Source organism: Protopterus annectens, chromosome 2.part0 (assembly GCF_019279795.1).
Source record: "Protopterus annectens isolate FY-2018-M chromosome 2.part0, PAN1.0, whole genome shotgun sequence".
Classification (NCBI taxonomy): domain Eukaryota; kingdom Metazoa; phylum Chordata; order Ceratodontiformes; family Protopteridae; genus Protopterus; species Protopterus annectens.
The window spans coordinates 10,647,842-10,662,841 of record NC_056728.1 but is presented as its reverse complement, the minus strand read 5'-3'; the positions used below and the strand labels follow the sequence as shown (position 1 = coordinate 10,662,841).

General features: G+C 41.7%; 1 protein-coding gene across 1 annotated transcript in view; it reads left to right on the top strand.

The window, feature by feature from the left end:
- The window catches only part of MEN1 (menin 1), a 415,915-nt gene that overhangs the window by 92,554 nt on the left and 308,361 nt on the right, over nucleotides 1-15,000 (top strand). The window contains exon 5 of the mRNA XM_044060492.1: nucleotides 5,558-5,598. Coding sequence (XP_043916427.1) covers nucleotides 5,558-5,598 — 41 coding nt within the window. The remainder of the gene's footprint in view (nucleotides 1-5,557; nucleotides 5,599-15,000) is intronic.

The window sequence follows — 15,000 nt, the reverse complement described above, 5'->3', positions numbered from 1 at the left end:
GCACCAGTAGATTTAATGGTCACTGATGGTCTTGTCTCCTCACAGTAAGACGTTGTCCTATTTGATTCTCAGCTAGAGCGTCTTCTGTGTGGAGACATGCGTGAATGGGCGTACCTTTGTTGAAGGTTGTGTGTCAGGGCTGGCAACTCGGCACGTAAAAATCTACTGCCAATCATTAGCGGACCGGAGTTCCGCTGTGGCAACCCCGAACCAGGAAAAGCCGAAAGACCCAAACATGCATAATTTTAGGGACGTGTAAAAACAAGGGGAATGTTGCTTCAAAACTTTTAAAAAGGTCATATGACCTACTGAGTCTATTTAAATGGTTTTGAAACTGTCTCATTTTGTATCTGATGAAGTTTTAAAGGATTTAAAATGAAATCGCTTATACGCTTAATTGATTGTATTGAATTTCTTGGATTAAACCTGTGTTTTTTACGGCTTGGAATTGAACTGTTTATTCTCCAGCAACACGTATTTTAGTTTGTGGCTTTGGAATTGTACTTTGTTGTCCTCCTTGAAGTAGCCAAGTGTAGATACAGTGCTGGTGAACCCTTTACTCCTACACAGTGTCTCATCTGGCAATGTACCTGTATTGACCATGGCTAGCCCTACAACCCCCATTCAGATAAATCTTCCTCTGGCAATACTCAAACGTCAAACACACAGAAAAAAATCTTCCATAATTGATTGTATTTTGAAATGTATGTATATAACTGTACATATTGCTGCACTTTCTTTACTCAAATACATTATATTTTCTGTTTTACTACTGCACACTCTATGTATTGTACACTTCTGTAACTTCTAACCATACTATGCTATGATATCCAGATAACCACAAAGTATTCTTCAGCTATGTTAAGAACCTAAGTGGAAACTCTCGGATCTGCTCTGAGTTAGTGCAGAATGGCACAAAATTCACTGAACCAATTGATATTGCCAACATTCTGGCAGACAGGTTTAGTGCAAACTTCACCCCCTAAAGGGCCTATAACCATACCAGAAGAATGTAGAGCCCTGGCAATCACTGACACACAGGTTAAAACAGCCCTATCCAAAGCCAAAAAAACAGCTTCAATGGGACCAGACGGTGTTCCAGGCTGCATCTTACACGAATTCCAAAATGAACTAACCCCTCACCTAAACCCACTGTTCAAACTCGGCCTCTCTACAGGCTACGAGTGGCACACAGCAACAGTTATCCCGCTCCACAAAAGTGGAGCCCGGGAACTATCGTCCTATAAGCCTGACTAGCCTGGTGTGCAAGGCTATGGAGCACAGCATCATGGAATTCATTAATAGAGACATTGGGAACCTCCAAACATTGGACCCTACCCTGTTTGGCTTTAAGGGCAGATCATGCCTCTTAAACCTGGTGGACTTCTTTGAGACAGTTACCAAGGCTTTAGACGATGGAAAGGAGGTCCACACAGCCTACCTAGACCTCGCAAAGGCTTCTAACACTATTCCCCATTCTGGTATTATAGACAAGCTTACCAGCCTGAACTTAAACCCCTGCGTCACAAGATGAGTTTCTAATTGGCTCACGGATAGCACCCACACTGTGAGAGTTGCAGGCTCTAGGTCCGACTCTAAACCGGTTCCAAGTGGCATCCTCCAGGCTCAGTCCTGGGACTCCTCCTGTTCGATATATACTTCTCAGAGGTACAGGCAAGCACAGGAGGACTATGGCTGACCAAGTTCACAGACAGCTGCAAACTGGGAGCCATAATTGACTCTCCAGCTGATAGACATCCTCCAGAAAGGTCTCACTGAGACGGATACCTGGTGTCAAAATCATGGCCTCAAGTTAAATGCCAAAAAGTGCATAGTCATCCCCTTTGGAAAAAAACAAAGTACCTGCGAACTGCCACATACGTGGTAATCCCCTAAATACAGAAAATGTAATAAGGGATCTGGGGACTCAAGTAGATGGTAATCTCTCCTTTGATAATCATATTGCCAAGGTGGTTAGAAAATTCTATGTGGCCCACCTAATCACAAAAAGGTTCGCATCTAGAACAAAAGAGGTGGTTATGCCCCTCTACTAATCACTCATCAGACGCATCATAGAGTACAATGCCCCATTTGGGATGTGCCTTACAAGACACCTGCAACAGCAGGAAAGCCCACAGAAGTACCTCACTAAGAGGATTACTGACCTCAAACAGATGCCCTATGCAGCCCGACTGAAGAAACTCCAGCTGCTGCTTACCGCTTACTCAGAGGTGATCTCTGCCTGGCATACAAGGCCATGTCCAACCAAGAATTGATGGACCTGCTCCATCTAAAAAAAAAAAAAAAAATCCTCGAGAGCCACACGCTCTAGGGATCTAAACCTCACTACAACGATAAATAGGATGGGCTGGAGGGATAGATTCTTGTCCCAGAGACTCCCCATGCTTTGGAACAGGATTTCAATCTACATTAGGCAGAGCCCCTCACTAACACTTTTTTCAAAAGAAATCTTGAATGGATCGGAAACAGAAAATTTACCCTGGGGATCACTGCAGTGGCTCTGCTGGACAGAGGCACAGGGAGCTAATGGCTCTGCTGGACAGAGGCACAGGGAACTAATCTAAGGGGGCCGCGAAAGCCAACACATTCTGGCTAGGCTTACAGATGCCCTCGGGCAGATAGCCTAGTACTTACCTATGAACCTATATACTATTGTTTGCTCTATTAATTTGTACTCCTCTCTGACTTTTGTATTTTTATCATGTATGTGGAGCTTTTGTATTTTTTATGATAGTCATGTATGTGGAGCTTTTCTCCCCGGGTCTCTGCTGAAAACGGGCATCTGATTGCCCAGTCAGAACAAGCCGGTAATCAAATATAAAATAAATAATTATAAATAACTTGTTCAGATAATAGTAGACGAGTGAATAGGAGGGAAAAGAATAGGAGGGAAAAGAACATGATGCAGAAGTATTGCCTGGATCTGGTGCTGGCCTCTTTTAGCCACAGTCTGTATGGTTTCTCACTCCAAAGTTCTGCACTTTGCATCCAAGTATGCAGCTAATGGTCAGAGCAAAAAGGGGGTGGAGATGCACTTAGTTTGGCAAAGCTATAGAGGATGTTTGTCAGGATTATAGCTAATGTTTACCCCTTATTGGGATGTTTATAGTTTGTTTTTGATTGCTAAAGTTTATGCAATCAAATAGTTTTTGTGCTTGGTGACTGGGGAATAATTCTTTCAGTGAATTGGTAGGTCACAGAGTAGGAAAATATTTTCTGTTGTGGAGAAGGTTGTAAGTTTGTCAAGGAAGTAGCTGTGTTAATGTAACACAGATGGGGTATGACAACATGCAGCACGGTTATAGTTTATAATGTATATTGTAACTTGTAGGGAGTATTTCACCCCCGCAGTTTTTCTGTGACCCACTTTTTGAAGAATAGACTTACAAAGATGTTAACAGCACACTTTCTTACTTTGTGTGGAAAGAGTTGTAACTGCGTATTTGTAGACTTCAGAATTGGTCTTTGAATCATGTCTCTGTGACAGCAGTACCCCATTTCCCTCAGTTCTCCTTTTAAAGCTGGAGATTTTAGCCTGGAATATCCATTAATTTAATCCTGCCTAACCCCCCCCCCCCCAACTCTGTACTCAACACCTGGTGAAGTGCCACATATGGGTGTGCAGTGTTGTGAAAGCATAACAGTCATCTCACTTCCATAAGAGGTGTTCCTACTAATCAGCTCTATCCCTTCTCTCAAGGCATGTGTTGTGGTCTGCCCTGTTTCCACAGGGAGTTCACATCCCTCATGTCCAACCAGTACTTGCAACATGAGTGGGCCAAACCCCTTCACTCTTCCCCCTTCTGTGTCTACCTGCTCTAGTGCTAGGGATTATAACTGAGCCCCAGTCACTTGGGTCACAGTTGAGACTCCCAGCTCTCTGCTGTATGTAGCGAGGCTGCAGAAAGTCCATTCAATATCTAACCCATTTTGGGGAGAGGTGTAGTCAAACCGTTGTAGAGCCGATTAGGCTCCAGACTTTTCCTCCTAAGTGCAGAGGCAGTAACCCCCCGCCCACACTCCTTACTTATACCATAAAATAAGCAAGTAGCTAAAGCCTGTCATCTTTTCCCCATATGTAGGTGCCATCCTTCATGAAACTAACTAAAGAGGGTTTTCAGAGTAAAGACACAACTTAATTAATCGAGCCAGAATACATCAGTAAATGTTTGTGTACCAGATCATTTGGCTCCCAACTTGGTGAAACTCCAGCATGGCCATTAGCATGGGTCCTGTAGAGCTTGGGCAAGTCATTCTCTTACCTGTTGCTGACAGTTGACAAGCTGAGTTTTGGTAATGAAGTAAAGAAAAAAAAAAACACTAACTCAGCAATGACTGTACTCTGTGTCTGTCTGTGTGAAGACACTGACCAGTTTTAAGTGCGTTTATTGACAATTGCACAAAGGTTCGATCACTTATCAATTGGATTAAAGTTATACGTGTGTGGTTTGAAGGTTCTGGTTTGCTGATTTGCAGGAGGTGAGTATAATTTGAGAGTATATCTTGATATCCGTGTGTGTGTGTCTGTCTTTCTCTTTCTTGGGGGGGGGGTGTGTGTGCATTCTGTCGGAGGGGGGATAGTGGTGGTTGTTGATATTGGTACAGTGGGTTTGAATAAGAAAATTGCCAGCACACTTGTTTAGTGCTGACAAGAGTTCTTATTTGTAGGGAAAGGTAACCATTTTTCAAGTTGTGCAACTGAGCTGTGCTGAGTCTGTCTGGGGTACATGGTCAGAGTTTGCCCTCTTACATGATACACTTTGTAATATTCTATGGGTTGGATGATTATTATTATTTTTTGTTGTTATTTTAATATTTGTTTTTTATAGTTTTGTGGTGTTTGTTCAGCTTTTTGCAGTATAGTATTTTTACTCTTAGATATTTGCTTCCATAATGAAGGGTACTGTATGTTTCCTCATACAGATGGTTACCTGTGCATTCCATACAGTAATTCTTTCTATTTATAAAGTTAATATATTCTCATTGAAGTGCAATTCCAGTCACTTGTTTTTGTGCAGTACCAATCTCACCTCTGTGTATAGTGTATTTTTCTTTTCATGTGTTAATTATCTAGTAGTCAGTATTGTCCAGTGTAATAAATGGTGTACAAGCATGTACGACTGCTACTTAGATATTTAGTTCTCTTCTATAGTTACTGTTTATTTTTAATACCCATCACGTCTGTCTTTTTGTGTTTTTCTCCTGTAAAAGAGCTGACACTCGAAATTTCATTTAGGTAGCACTTGTGTTTCCTGAATGACAATAACGTTTCTTTGAACTTTAGCTTATATGCGTGTACAATTGTATGCATAAAAGTGAGACTGCAGTAGTGTCAGATTAAACAAACAAGATGTCTGGGTTATTATTCTTGGTTTTATTTCAGTCGTCATCTGTAAAAACAAATCCTGTTAAATGAGAAAAATGATAGTACTGCTTTTTTGGGAGGTTTAGTGAATGAGAAATGTTTGTACTGTTTACAGAAGAGTTCTGTAAGTTTAAAAAAGCTAATATTTAACTATTTTCATTTGCTGTCTAGCAATTGCTGTGGCTTCTTTATGATCTTGGACATCTTGAGAAGTAAGTAGCACTGTTTTCAGTCACAGAAACCTTCTGCCTTTGATCACTTTAGACTTTACAAGAATAAACTGAAGAGTTAATCTTTTGCTGTTGGATCCCTTGTTTTTCTTATAGTTGATGCCAGTTGTAAACTTCCATTTTATGTGCATTGTCTATGTATGGAAAATAACACTTCAACAAAAGTAATTTATCTATACAAGTATTGTCAACATCTCAGCAGTTTTCAACAGATCTGTTGAGACACTGTTTTGACTGTCAGTAATTCAGTATTTTGAACTTTTTTCTTTTTTACTAACTTGCAAATACAATAGTTAATTTGTCATTTGATCTTTACTGCTAGTTTTGAAAAGATGAAAGAAATGCCATGATTTACCTGATAGCACCTTTTATGTTTACTTGCATGTTAACACCATTAGTGCCTTTCCTGCCTAGTGTAATTTGGGGGCGGGGGGGATTCTATGACAGTCCCCCCGTGGTGCCCAAGAATCGTAACCTGTCTGGATTTAGAGGCCTGCCAGTTGAGGCACTTGATGCAGTGGCGTAATCCAGCTAAGGTTTGGGGAAAAACACCCAACTGTAACACACACACTGTCAATTCTGTTATGCTGCCTAACACTGGATTTCCCTCTGTGCACTTGTGTATTGTGAGAACAAGAACCTCACCTCCACTGTGATGTAATTTAATCTTTGATCTTAAATAATTAGCTGACGGATTGCAATGGATCCCGACATTCAATGAATTGTGTCCTGCTCGAAGTGTGGCTGTCCTAGCTAAACATATATTAAGATTTTATGTTTAATGCCTTAGACTAAAACTCACATTTGTAGGCTGTTGCTTTTTTCCTCCTTTTGTGAGGCAAGTTAAGTATTCAGGATAGCTGGCAGTGTCTGTTGACCTAAAAGTGTGTTTTTTGTTTTTTTTTCTTCTTAGAAAAAGTAGGTGTTATTTACAGTTAGAAAGTGTCATTTGAGGTAATTTTACATTTGTACTTTTTTTTTTCTTTCTGGAAACAGAATCTTCTGAACTGTTTTGTCTGTTTGAAAGCTACTTTGTGGGTGCAACTGCTTTTGAAATGTCTGAGCACCATAAAATAAAGAAATTTAAAGAAGGGAAATGTCTTCTCTTTTCATTATTTCAAAGTTTTAGAAGATATTTAGGGTGGGAATACTGCTCTTATTCCAATGAATTGTCAGAATGGCAGTGCCACTTCATTTCTTCAGACATATTTTATAGTGCAGAAAAAAGTGATATGATTGGGCATTAAAGTTTCCACTGTTGACGTGGATTGTAGTGAAGTTCCTTATAGATGTGTTATTCTTTGCTGTTTTCCTTAAAAAAGCAGCTTTTTGCAGAAGGGAAAGACCAGTTCCTGCATCTCCAGGCTTGATCAGAAGACACTGATTTTGATTTATATTAAAGGCAGAGAGTGCTTAACGGTGCAAGTGCAGTTGATGATTCCCCCCCGCATGATTGAGTTTAAATGGCTAAGCATTTTGACTAGATTATGTATTTTCCTTTATATATATATATATATATATATATATATATATATATATATATATATAAAAAAAGAGTGAGTGACTGACTACCTTTGAGGTGGATTATCTGATTTTGAAGGCTGTTTGTAGTGAGTAACTATTGAGATGCCCTCTTCTGGGAACCCCATTTGGCACAGTTCTGAAAAAAATATAACCTTCTCTATTTGTTTGTGTGTGTGCATGATTCAGGCTAGGCTAGGAGGGTTTGCTTAGCCCCTGCAGTTCCTGGTTCTTTTCTGCATTTCACTGGTACATTTTATTTTAAATGTATGTTAGAAAGTTACCATAATCTTCCATTGGAATGCTTCAAACTTAAACATTTTCTGCTGTCATGTCACATGCTATGTCATGCACTGTCACTGTTTTGTGTCGTCTGGGAGAGACATATAGGTTCATAGATAAGTACTACGCTATCAGCCCAAGGGCCTACGTAAGTCTAGCCAGCAAGGTACCATGGCTTACGCCACTCAAAGTTATTTTCCCGTGCCACTGTCTAGCGGAGAGACAGAAGTGATCCCCGGGGTGCATTTCCTATTTCCCATCCACTCATCAAGATTTTCTTGGAGTGCTAATGAAGAATTTTGCTTGACATAGATGGGTAGCTTGTTCCAGAGTATAGGAAGTCTCTGGGACAGGAATCTATCCCTCCAGCGTGTCCTGTATATTGTGGTGACAAGGTTTAGGTCCCTAGAGCGTGTAGCTTGGAGGGATTGGGATTTCTTTAGGTGTAGCATGTCCAGCAGCTCTGGGTTTGACATAGCTTTATATGTTAGGCAGAGATCACCTCAGAGTAGGCGATATGTTACGGAGTAAAGCTGGAGTGTTTGGAGGCGGTCAGTGTAGGGCATTTGTTTGAGGCCAGTAATCCTATTTGTGAGGTACTTCTGTGGCCTTTCCAGCTGCTGCAGATGTCTAGTGAGGTACATTCCAAAAGGGCTGTTGTACTATGGGTCTGAGTGACGAGTAGAGGGGAACAATGACCTCTTTTTTTTTTTTTTTCCCTGGATGAGAACCCTTTTATGATGAGGTGTGCCAAGTTGAAGGACTTCCTGACTACTCCGACTACTGTGACATGAAAAACTGCCAGAAGTTCCAGTGCTTCAGCCTAACCCACCTATAAAGGCACAATATGTTTGAAGGCCAGCATTATCTTACAAAAAAATAGTATTTTGGGGGGTTGCAACTCAGGTTTGACAGGAAGGCACCAGACATGATCCAAGGCTACTGTCAGAAAAATAAGAAAACCTAAGGAATGCAAAGGCGGGCATCAACTGTAACTGCCATCCATAGCCTATGTCTACTTGTGTGTAGACTGTTCTCTCTTGTCTAGCAAGGAGTTGTGAAATGTGTAGGGAGCAGAAATGGCACATCCTGATAGCCACAGAAAGCTGCAAAGTACTATTGATGCCCTTCCTTTGCTTGAACATCTGGAAGCACAGTTGTGACTGGCCAGTTTGTACACTGTGCCTTTGAGTCAGCATTGAAGGCTTGCTGGCATGTTCTCAAGGCTGTGCTTCTTTTGCCTCCCCAGCTTTAAGAAAGGCTGGATAAAAAAAGCCAAAGACTTCTACTTGTCCTCTTTTGCCAGGTTGGGACATGGGAGCATACTTTACTTGTATATTTGAACTGTTTCTGTGTGGTTTCTGCCCTTAAGAGTGCAAAAGCTTGCCTTTAGGGAAAACATTTTGGCAACTTTTCAAGCCCCATTTAGGCTTTTCCTCCTTGTAGAATGTTTGCATTGTACACCATTCTGGTGTTGGGGCATCATTATCAGTGCCAAATTTTTACCTGCCATGTCTTTTCATCACCTTGCAAATCTGGTTAGTGCAGATCACCTCCAACCTGACCTTTGGGCTAAGGGAGCTTTCTTCTTCCATCTCTGTTTTCCTCAGAAGGGAATCCCTGAAGTCGCAGAGGAGCCCTGTTTTTTTAAGCTTGACAAGAACAGTGGCAATCCCACTCCCCATACAGATTATTCCAAGGTGACACTCTTTCTTCGGTGGTCCTATATGAAGTGGCCTGTGATTTCTGAGACTTTTCAAAAGAGGATAAAGCAGTCCTTGAGGAAGACTGATGAGGAGCTCTGTATAGTACCTGCTATACAGATTGCCTTAAAGTATGCCTCTCATGCAACCTGAAAGTGTCTGGCTTCCACACTCTCTACTGCTAAGGAGGTGGTTTACCGTCTGTTAAAATCAGAGGTGGGAATGATTTGGCATCTTAACAAAGTATCCCATGGCATATTTTTATGCCCTCCCTCTTCCTCTTGAGAGTTTACTTATTCCTTCCCTGAGCTGTGGCACCATCTTTAAATACTAAAAACCTCTGCCTGACTACACTGTGTTTGTCTGTCCCACGGACATCCCTCAATAGTGTGCACAACTTTCCTTAAACAAAGGAAAACCTTAAGCCTCCAGGTTAGTGGCGCAGCGTGATACCTCTGCGATCATCCATGTGCAGCTAACATCGGGCAAATCTGCAATGCAAATTGTGGCCTGCTGCAGATCACCCTCCATGACGCAGGACCACCACTGCACCCTTCTGGAGACGCTGGAAAACATGAAGGTCCTACCAAACACCCTGATATTGGGCGATTTCAATTACCCTACCGTTCACTGGGAAAACAACTAGAGTACAAATTCCCAGGCCCAGTGCTTCCTGGAATTCATCAACTCAAACGCCCTGGATCAGCTGGTAAACTCCCCTACCAGAGGTGAAAACATATTGGACCTGGTCATCCCCAACATGGGCGACAGGTGTTCCACACCGGAGGTCAACCCGTCACTAGTTAGATCAGACCATAAACTAATCACTTTGGATGTCCACACCCCACCACCACCCCCAACTAAGGAAACCACAGTAAAAAACTTTTCTAAAGCAAACTTCACCTTACTAAAGACAGAGGTGGTAAGTTTCACAGCCCCCACGCTTAAGGATAACACTGCCCAAGATGCAGAAACCTTTACAAATGCACTCTATGAGCACCTACAAGGATGCATGGATCGTGCCATCCCTAACAAAACCAAGACTCACTCCTGTAAGAGAAGGAAACATGTTTGGTGGACCCCTGCAATAAACAGGCTATACATTAGGAGGAGGAAACTAGTTCAGATAAAAAAGCAAATCCCAAGAAGGAAAGACATCCCTGATCAGTATTGGTAAGAAACTGAGGTCCCTCATGAAATCATCCAAGGCTAACCTCGAAAGAAAATAGCCAAGGATTTAAAAGATAGCCACAAAGCCTTCTTTAGCTATGTTAAGAATCTAAGTGGCAACTCGCAGATATGCACTGAACTAGTGCAAAATAGCACAAAATATACTGAACTTACTGATATTGCCAACATCCTGGCAGATAGATTCAGTGCAAACTTCACCCCCCTCTCACCTCCAAAAGGGCCCACAATACCGGAAAAGTGTAGTGTCCCAAAAATCACAGACGCACAGGTGAAAACAGCCCTTTCAAAAGCCAAAAACACAGCGTTAATGGGACCAGATAGTGTCCCAGGCTGCGTCTTGCACGAACTACAGAACAAACTAACCCCCCACCTAAACACGCTGTTCAACCTCAGCCAGGCTACGTGCCCATAAAATGGCGCACAGCAACGGTTATTCCTCTCCACAAAGGAGGGGCCACAACTGACCCTGGTAACCATCGCCCCATAAGCCTGACTAGCCTGGTCTGCAAGGCTATGGAGCGCATCTTCATGGAACTCATTAACAAAGACACTGGGAACCTCCAAACACTTGACCCGACCCAGTTCGACTTTAAGGGCAGATCATGCCTCCTAAACTTGGTTGACTTCTTCGAGACAGTCACCAAGCCCATAGACGAGGGAAATGTGGTTCACACAGCCTACCTTGACCTCGCCAAGGCTTTCAACACCATTCCCCACTCTGGTATTACAGAAAAACTCACCAACCTGAACATAAACCCCTACGTCATGAGGTGGGTTGCCAACTGGCTTACAGACAGAACTCACACAGTAAGAATAGCGGGCTCAAGGTCTGACTTTGAACCAGTCACAAGTGGTGTCCTGGAAGGCTCGGTCCTGGGATCCTACTGTTCGGCATGTACTTCTCAGAAGTACAGGCAAACACAAGAGGACTATGGCTAACCAAGTTTGCCGATGACTGCAAAGTGGGAGCCATAACTGACTCTTCGGCTGACACGGACATCCTCCAAAAAGGCCTTACTGAGACGGACACCTGGTGCCAAAGTCATGGCCTCAAGCTAAATGCCAAAAATTGCTTGGTCATCCCGTTTGGGGAAAATCAAAATGCCCACAGATTACCACATTGGTGGCAGCCCCCTTAATACAGAAGAGGTAATAAGAGATCTGGGGACCCAGGTAGATAGTAATCTCTCCTTTGACAATCATATTGCCAAAGTAGTTAGGAAATCTTTCTATGTGGCCCATCTAATTACAAAAGGGTTCGCATCTAGAAATAGAGGTTATAGTGCCCCTCTACTCGTCACTCATTAGACCCATCATAGAGTACAATGCCCCATTTGGGTTGTACCTCATAAGACCCTTCCAACAGCTGGAAAGGCCACAGAAGTACCTCACTAAGAGGATTACTGGTCTCGAACACTATGAAGTCCGACTGAAAAAAATCCGGCTATACTTAGTGGCATATCGCTTACTCAGAGGTGATCTCTGCCTGACTTACAAAGCCATGTCCAACTCAGAATTGATGGACATGCTCCACCTAAAGAAATCCAAGTCTCTGCGAACCAAGCGGTCTAGTGAGTTAAACCTCACCACAACAATAAATAGAACATGCTGGAGGGATAGATTCCTCTCTGTTTCCCCATGCTTTGGAACAAAATTCCAAATTACATCAGGCAGAGCCCCTCACTAACACTCTTCAAGAGAAACTTTGACAAGTGGATGGGTAACAGAAAATGCACCCCTGGGATCACTTCATTGGCTCTGCTTGACAGAGGATCAGTTGATCAATGGGGCGGCGAAAGCCGACACACTCTGGCTAGGCTTATAAATGCCCTCATGCAGATAGCCTAATACCTACCTATGAACCTAATTTAAAGGTCCAACAAAAAAAAAAAAACCTGAAGCAACTGCCTGTATACAAGAACACGAAGTGCGGAACCCTGTACAAACCAGTAAAAGCCACTGCAAGTTCTACTTTTATTAACACTGTGAGCAGTGTAGGTCTGTTATAATCTTCTCTCTGATATTCCTACTGATTATTCTGCTGTGCACACTACTGGACCCCCTCCCCCCTTTTTCCTCCCATTTACTGTAACAAATATATCAGTTTTTCCAAAGCTTTGCATTTATTTTATATTCTTTTATTTATTTTGTATATCACATTTCTTTTATATTCTTATATTTTGTTCTCCCGTTTATTGCAACAAATATATACAGTTTCGCAAAAGCTTTACATTTATTTTATATTCTACTTCCCTGATGCTCTACTAAATCTGCTTTTGAATTCACACAGATAAACCGGCAACTTTAGGTACTGACCTGGGCTAGCTGGTTGGTTGTTTTTCTCTTCTCACAGCTTTCTCCAAGTCCTGGTCCATAGCCTCCCCACCTTTCTTGTTCTCCTAACATAATTCTAATGCAAGTTTCCTAGCCCTGTCAAACCTGTTTTCTCACAGCTTTCTCCAAGCCCTGGCTCTTAACCCCCACCCTGCTTCTCACGGTCTGCTAACACAATCTTATTGTAAGCTTCCCAGCCCTGTCAATCCTGTCTATTTCCTCCCTCTTCCTCTTGAGAGTTTACTTATTCCTCCCCTGAGCTGTGACGCCATCTTTGAATATTAAAATCCTGTGCCTGACTACAACTTGTTTCTGTCTGTCCCACGGCCATCCCCTCAGTAGTGTGCACTTACTGCATGTTCCTTTCTAAAACTTCTGGCGTAACTACATTTATTTTCCTACTTTTCAGTGAACTGCAGCTTCCCATTGGTGCATAAATAATAAAAACAAACTGGTAACATGTAAACTAAAATGATAGGCTGCCCTATTTATGTAGTTGCTAACCTTCTCACTGATTGTTTTCTGTTTGGTGACTGCTGCTCCTCCCAGAAGGTGTGAAGGACTTATTAGACAGTAAACTAATTACAAGAAGGCAAAAAAAACTATCCCATCAGAAACATTGGAGAACACTTATAGAAATCTTAGGTCAAAACTGATTTATGAACAAAGGACTAAAACATTAGTATTATTCTATGTAAATAAGAGAAACTAAAGATATTTAGTATTGTAAAATGTTTACCCACAACAACAATGGGCAGGTCATGGTAATACATATGATAAACATTGAAGGTGACATCAGTGTATATAGTTAGTACAAGATATAATGTAAGTTATGTAGGCTAGAATGTCTTGATGCAAGTGTTTTAATGTCAGGTTTCAGTATGTTGTATATTTTCTCTGTGTAGTTTTCTGTATTGTAGCTCAATATGAACAGCTTGATTGTTAATGTTGCATATTGTTAACACTGATGTTTCATGTTATATATACTTCATTAGGATTACTGGAACTTGATATTCCAAGTACCTGTTCTTATATTTTTCTGTGATATTATTTTCTTGTATTAAAATAATAAGACAAATGCAATAAAAATATATTTGGAAAAAAAAAAAAACTCATCCTACCACTGCCACTCCCTCCTCACCCTCAACTGGCTTGAACAGTTACCTACAACTCATCAGTTACCTACAACTCACCATTGCCCACAAGCTCATCTTTAAACCTGCCAACTGCCCAGCTCTCTCTACTTCCCAGCCGCTCACTCAGATCCAAAAAACAAAATCTCCTTCAGGTCCACAAACCTGCACAACTTCCTGGCCACAAGCTCATCTTTAAACCTGCCAACTGCCCCGCTTTCGCTACTTCCCAGCCGCTCACTCAGATCCAAAAAACAAAATCTCCTTCTGGTCCCCAAACCTGCACAACTTCCTGGCCATCTACTGCTGTCCCACTCCTTAGCTAAACAGTGGAACTCTCTCCCCACACACCTTCAACAACCTACCTAACCATAAATTTTCAAATCTCAGCTACTCAATCTTTTTTTCCAAATGGGAATGCCCTTGCTACACTCCACTTAACCCCCCCCCCATTCCACCTTGCACTGACTCATCCAACTACTTCTATTACTTCATCCCACCCAAAACAATCCCTCCCCTACTAAAAACTAATTTTCTCTCTAATATTTATTGTACTACTCTCTAATCTCAAATATACTATTATTCTCTCCATGCATATTTTCCTAACCTACTAATGGCTAGTAGCTATATATTTTGAAACGGTAAACCTACAATTTAGTTTATAACAAAAATATTCACTTTATGTAAATATTGAAATTTCAGTATTGAGTTATGTCTTTTCATTTTTGTAACATTGTGACAAACCAATTGCAAACATCATGGAGCTTATCTGTAAATGTTTACTTAGCTGTATGAACTATGTCCTTTTGTAACATGTGAAATGTAACTTGCAATTATTGTGGAACTTTTCTCCCAGGGCCTCCACTGAAAACGGGCTCTTCTTGGCCCAATATATTTCCCCGGTCATCAAACAAATAAATAAATGCAGTCTCTTTAGTCCAGCTTGGGTCCTAGCAATTTTAGTACCTTTCCTGTCTGCTGCACTGTAACAAGCACAGTGCTGTACTTTTAGGTAGGGTATGAAAAGTGGTACTGTTCTTGACCACTGGGGGTTTGTTCTTTAATTACCTTTCACCTGTCCAAAATAAAGTCCTTCTATATGGACTTGGCTCTGGTGGTGGTGGTGGGGGGGGGCTGATAGGGAGCAGTCCAGTTCTGCTGTGTAACATGCGAGTCTCCATTTGTTTTGGTTTTGTCTTTGAGCTTTCATGTAACCAATT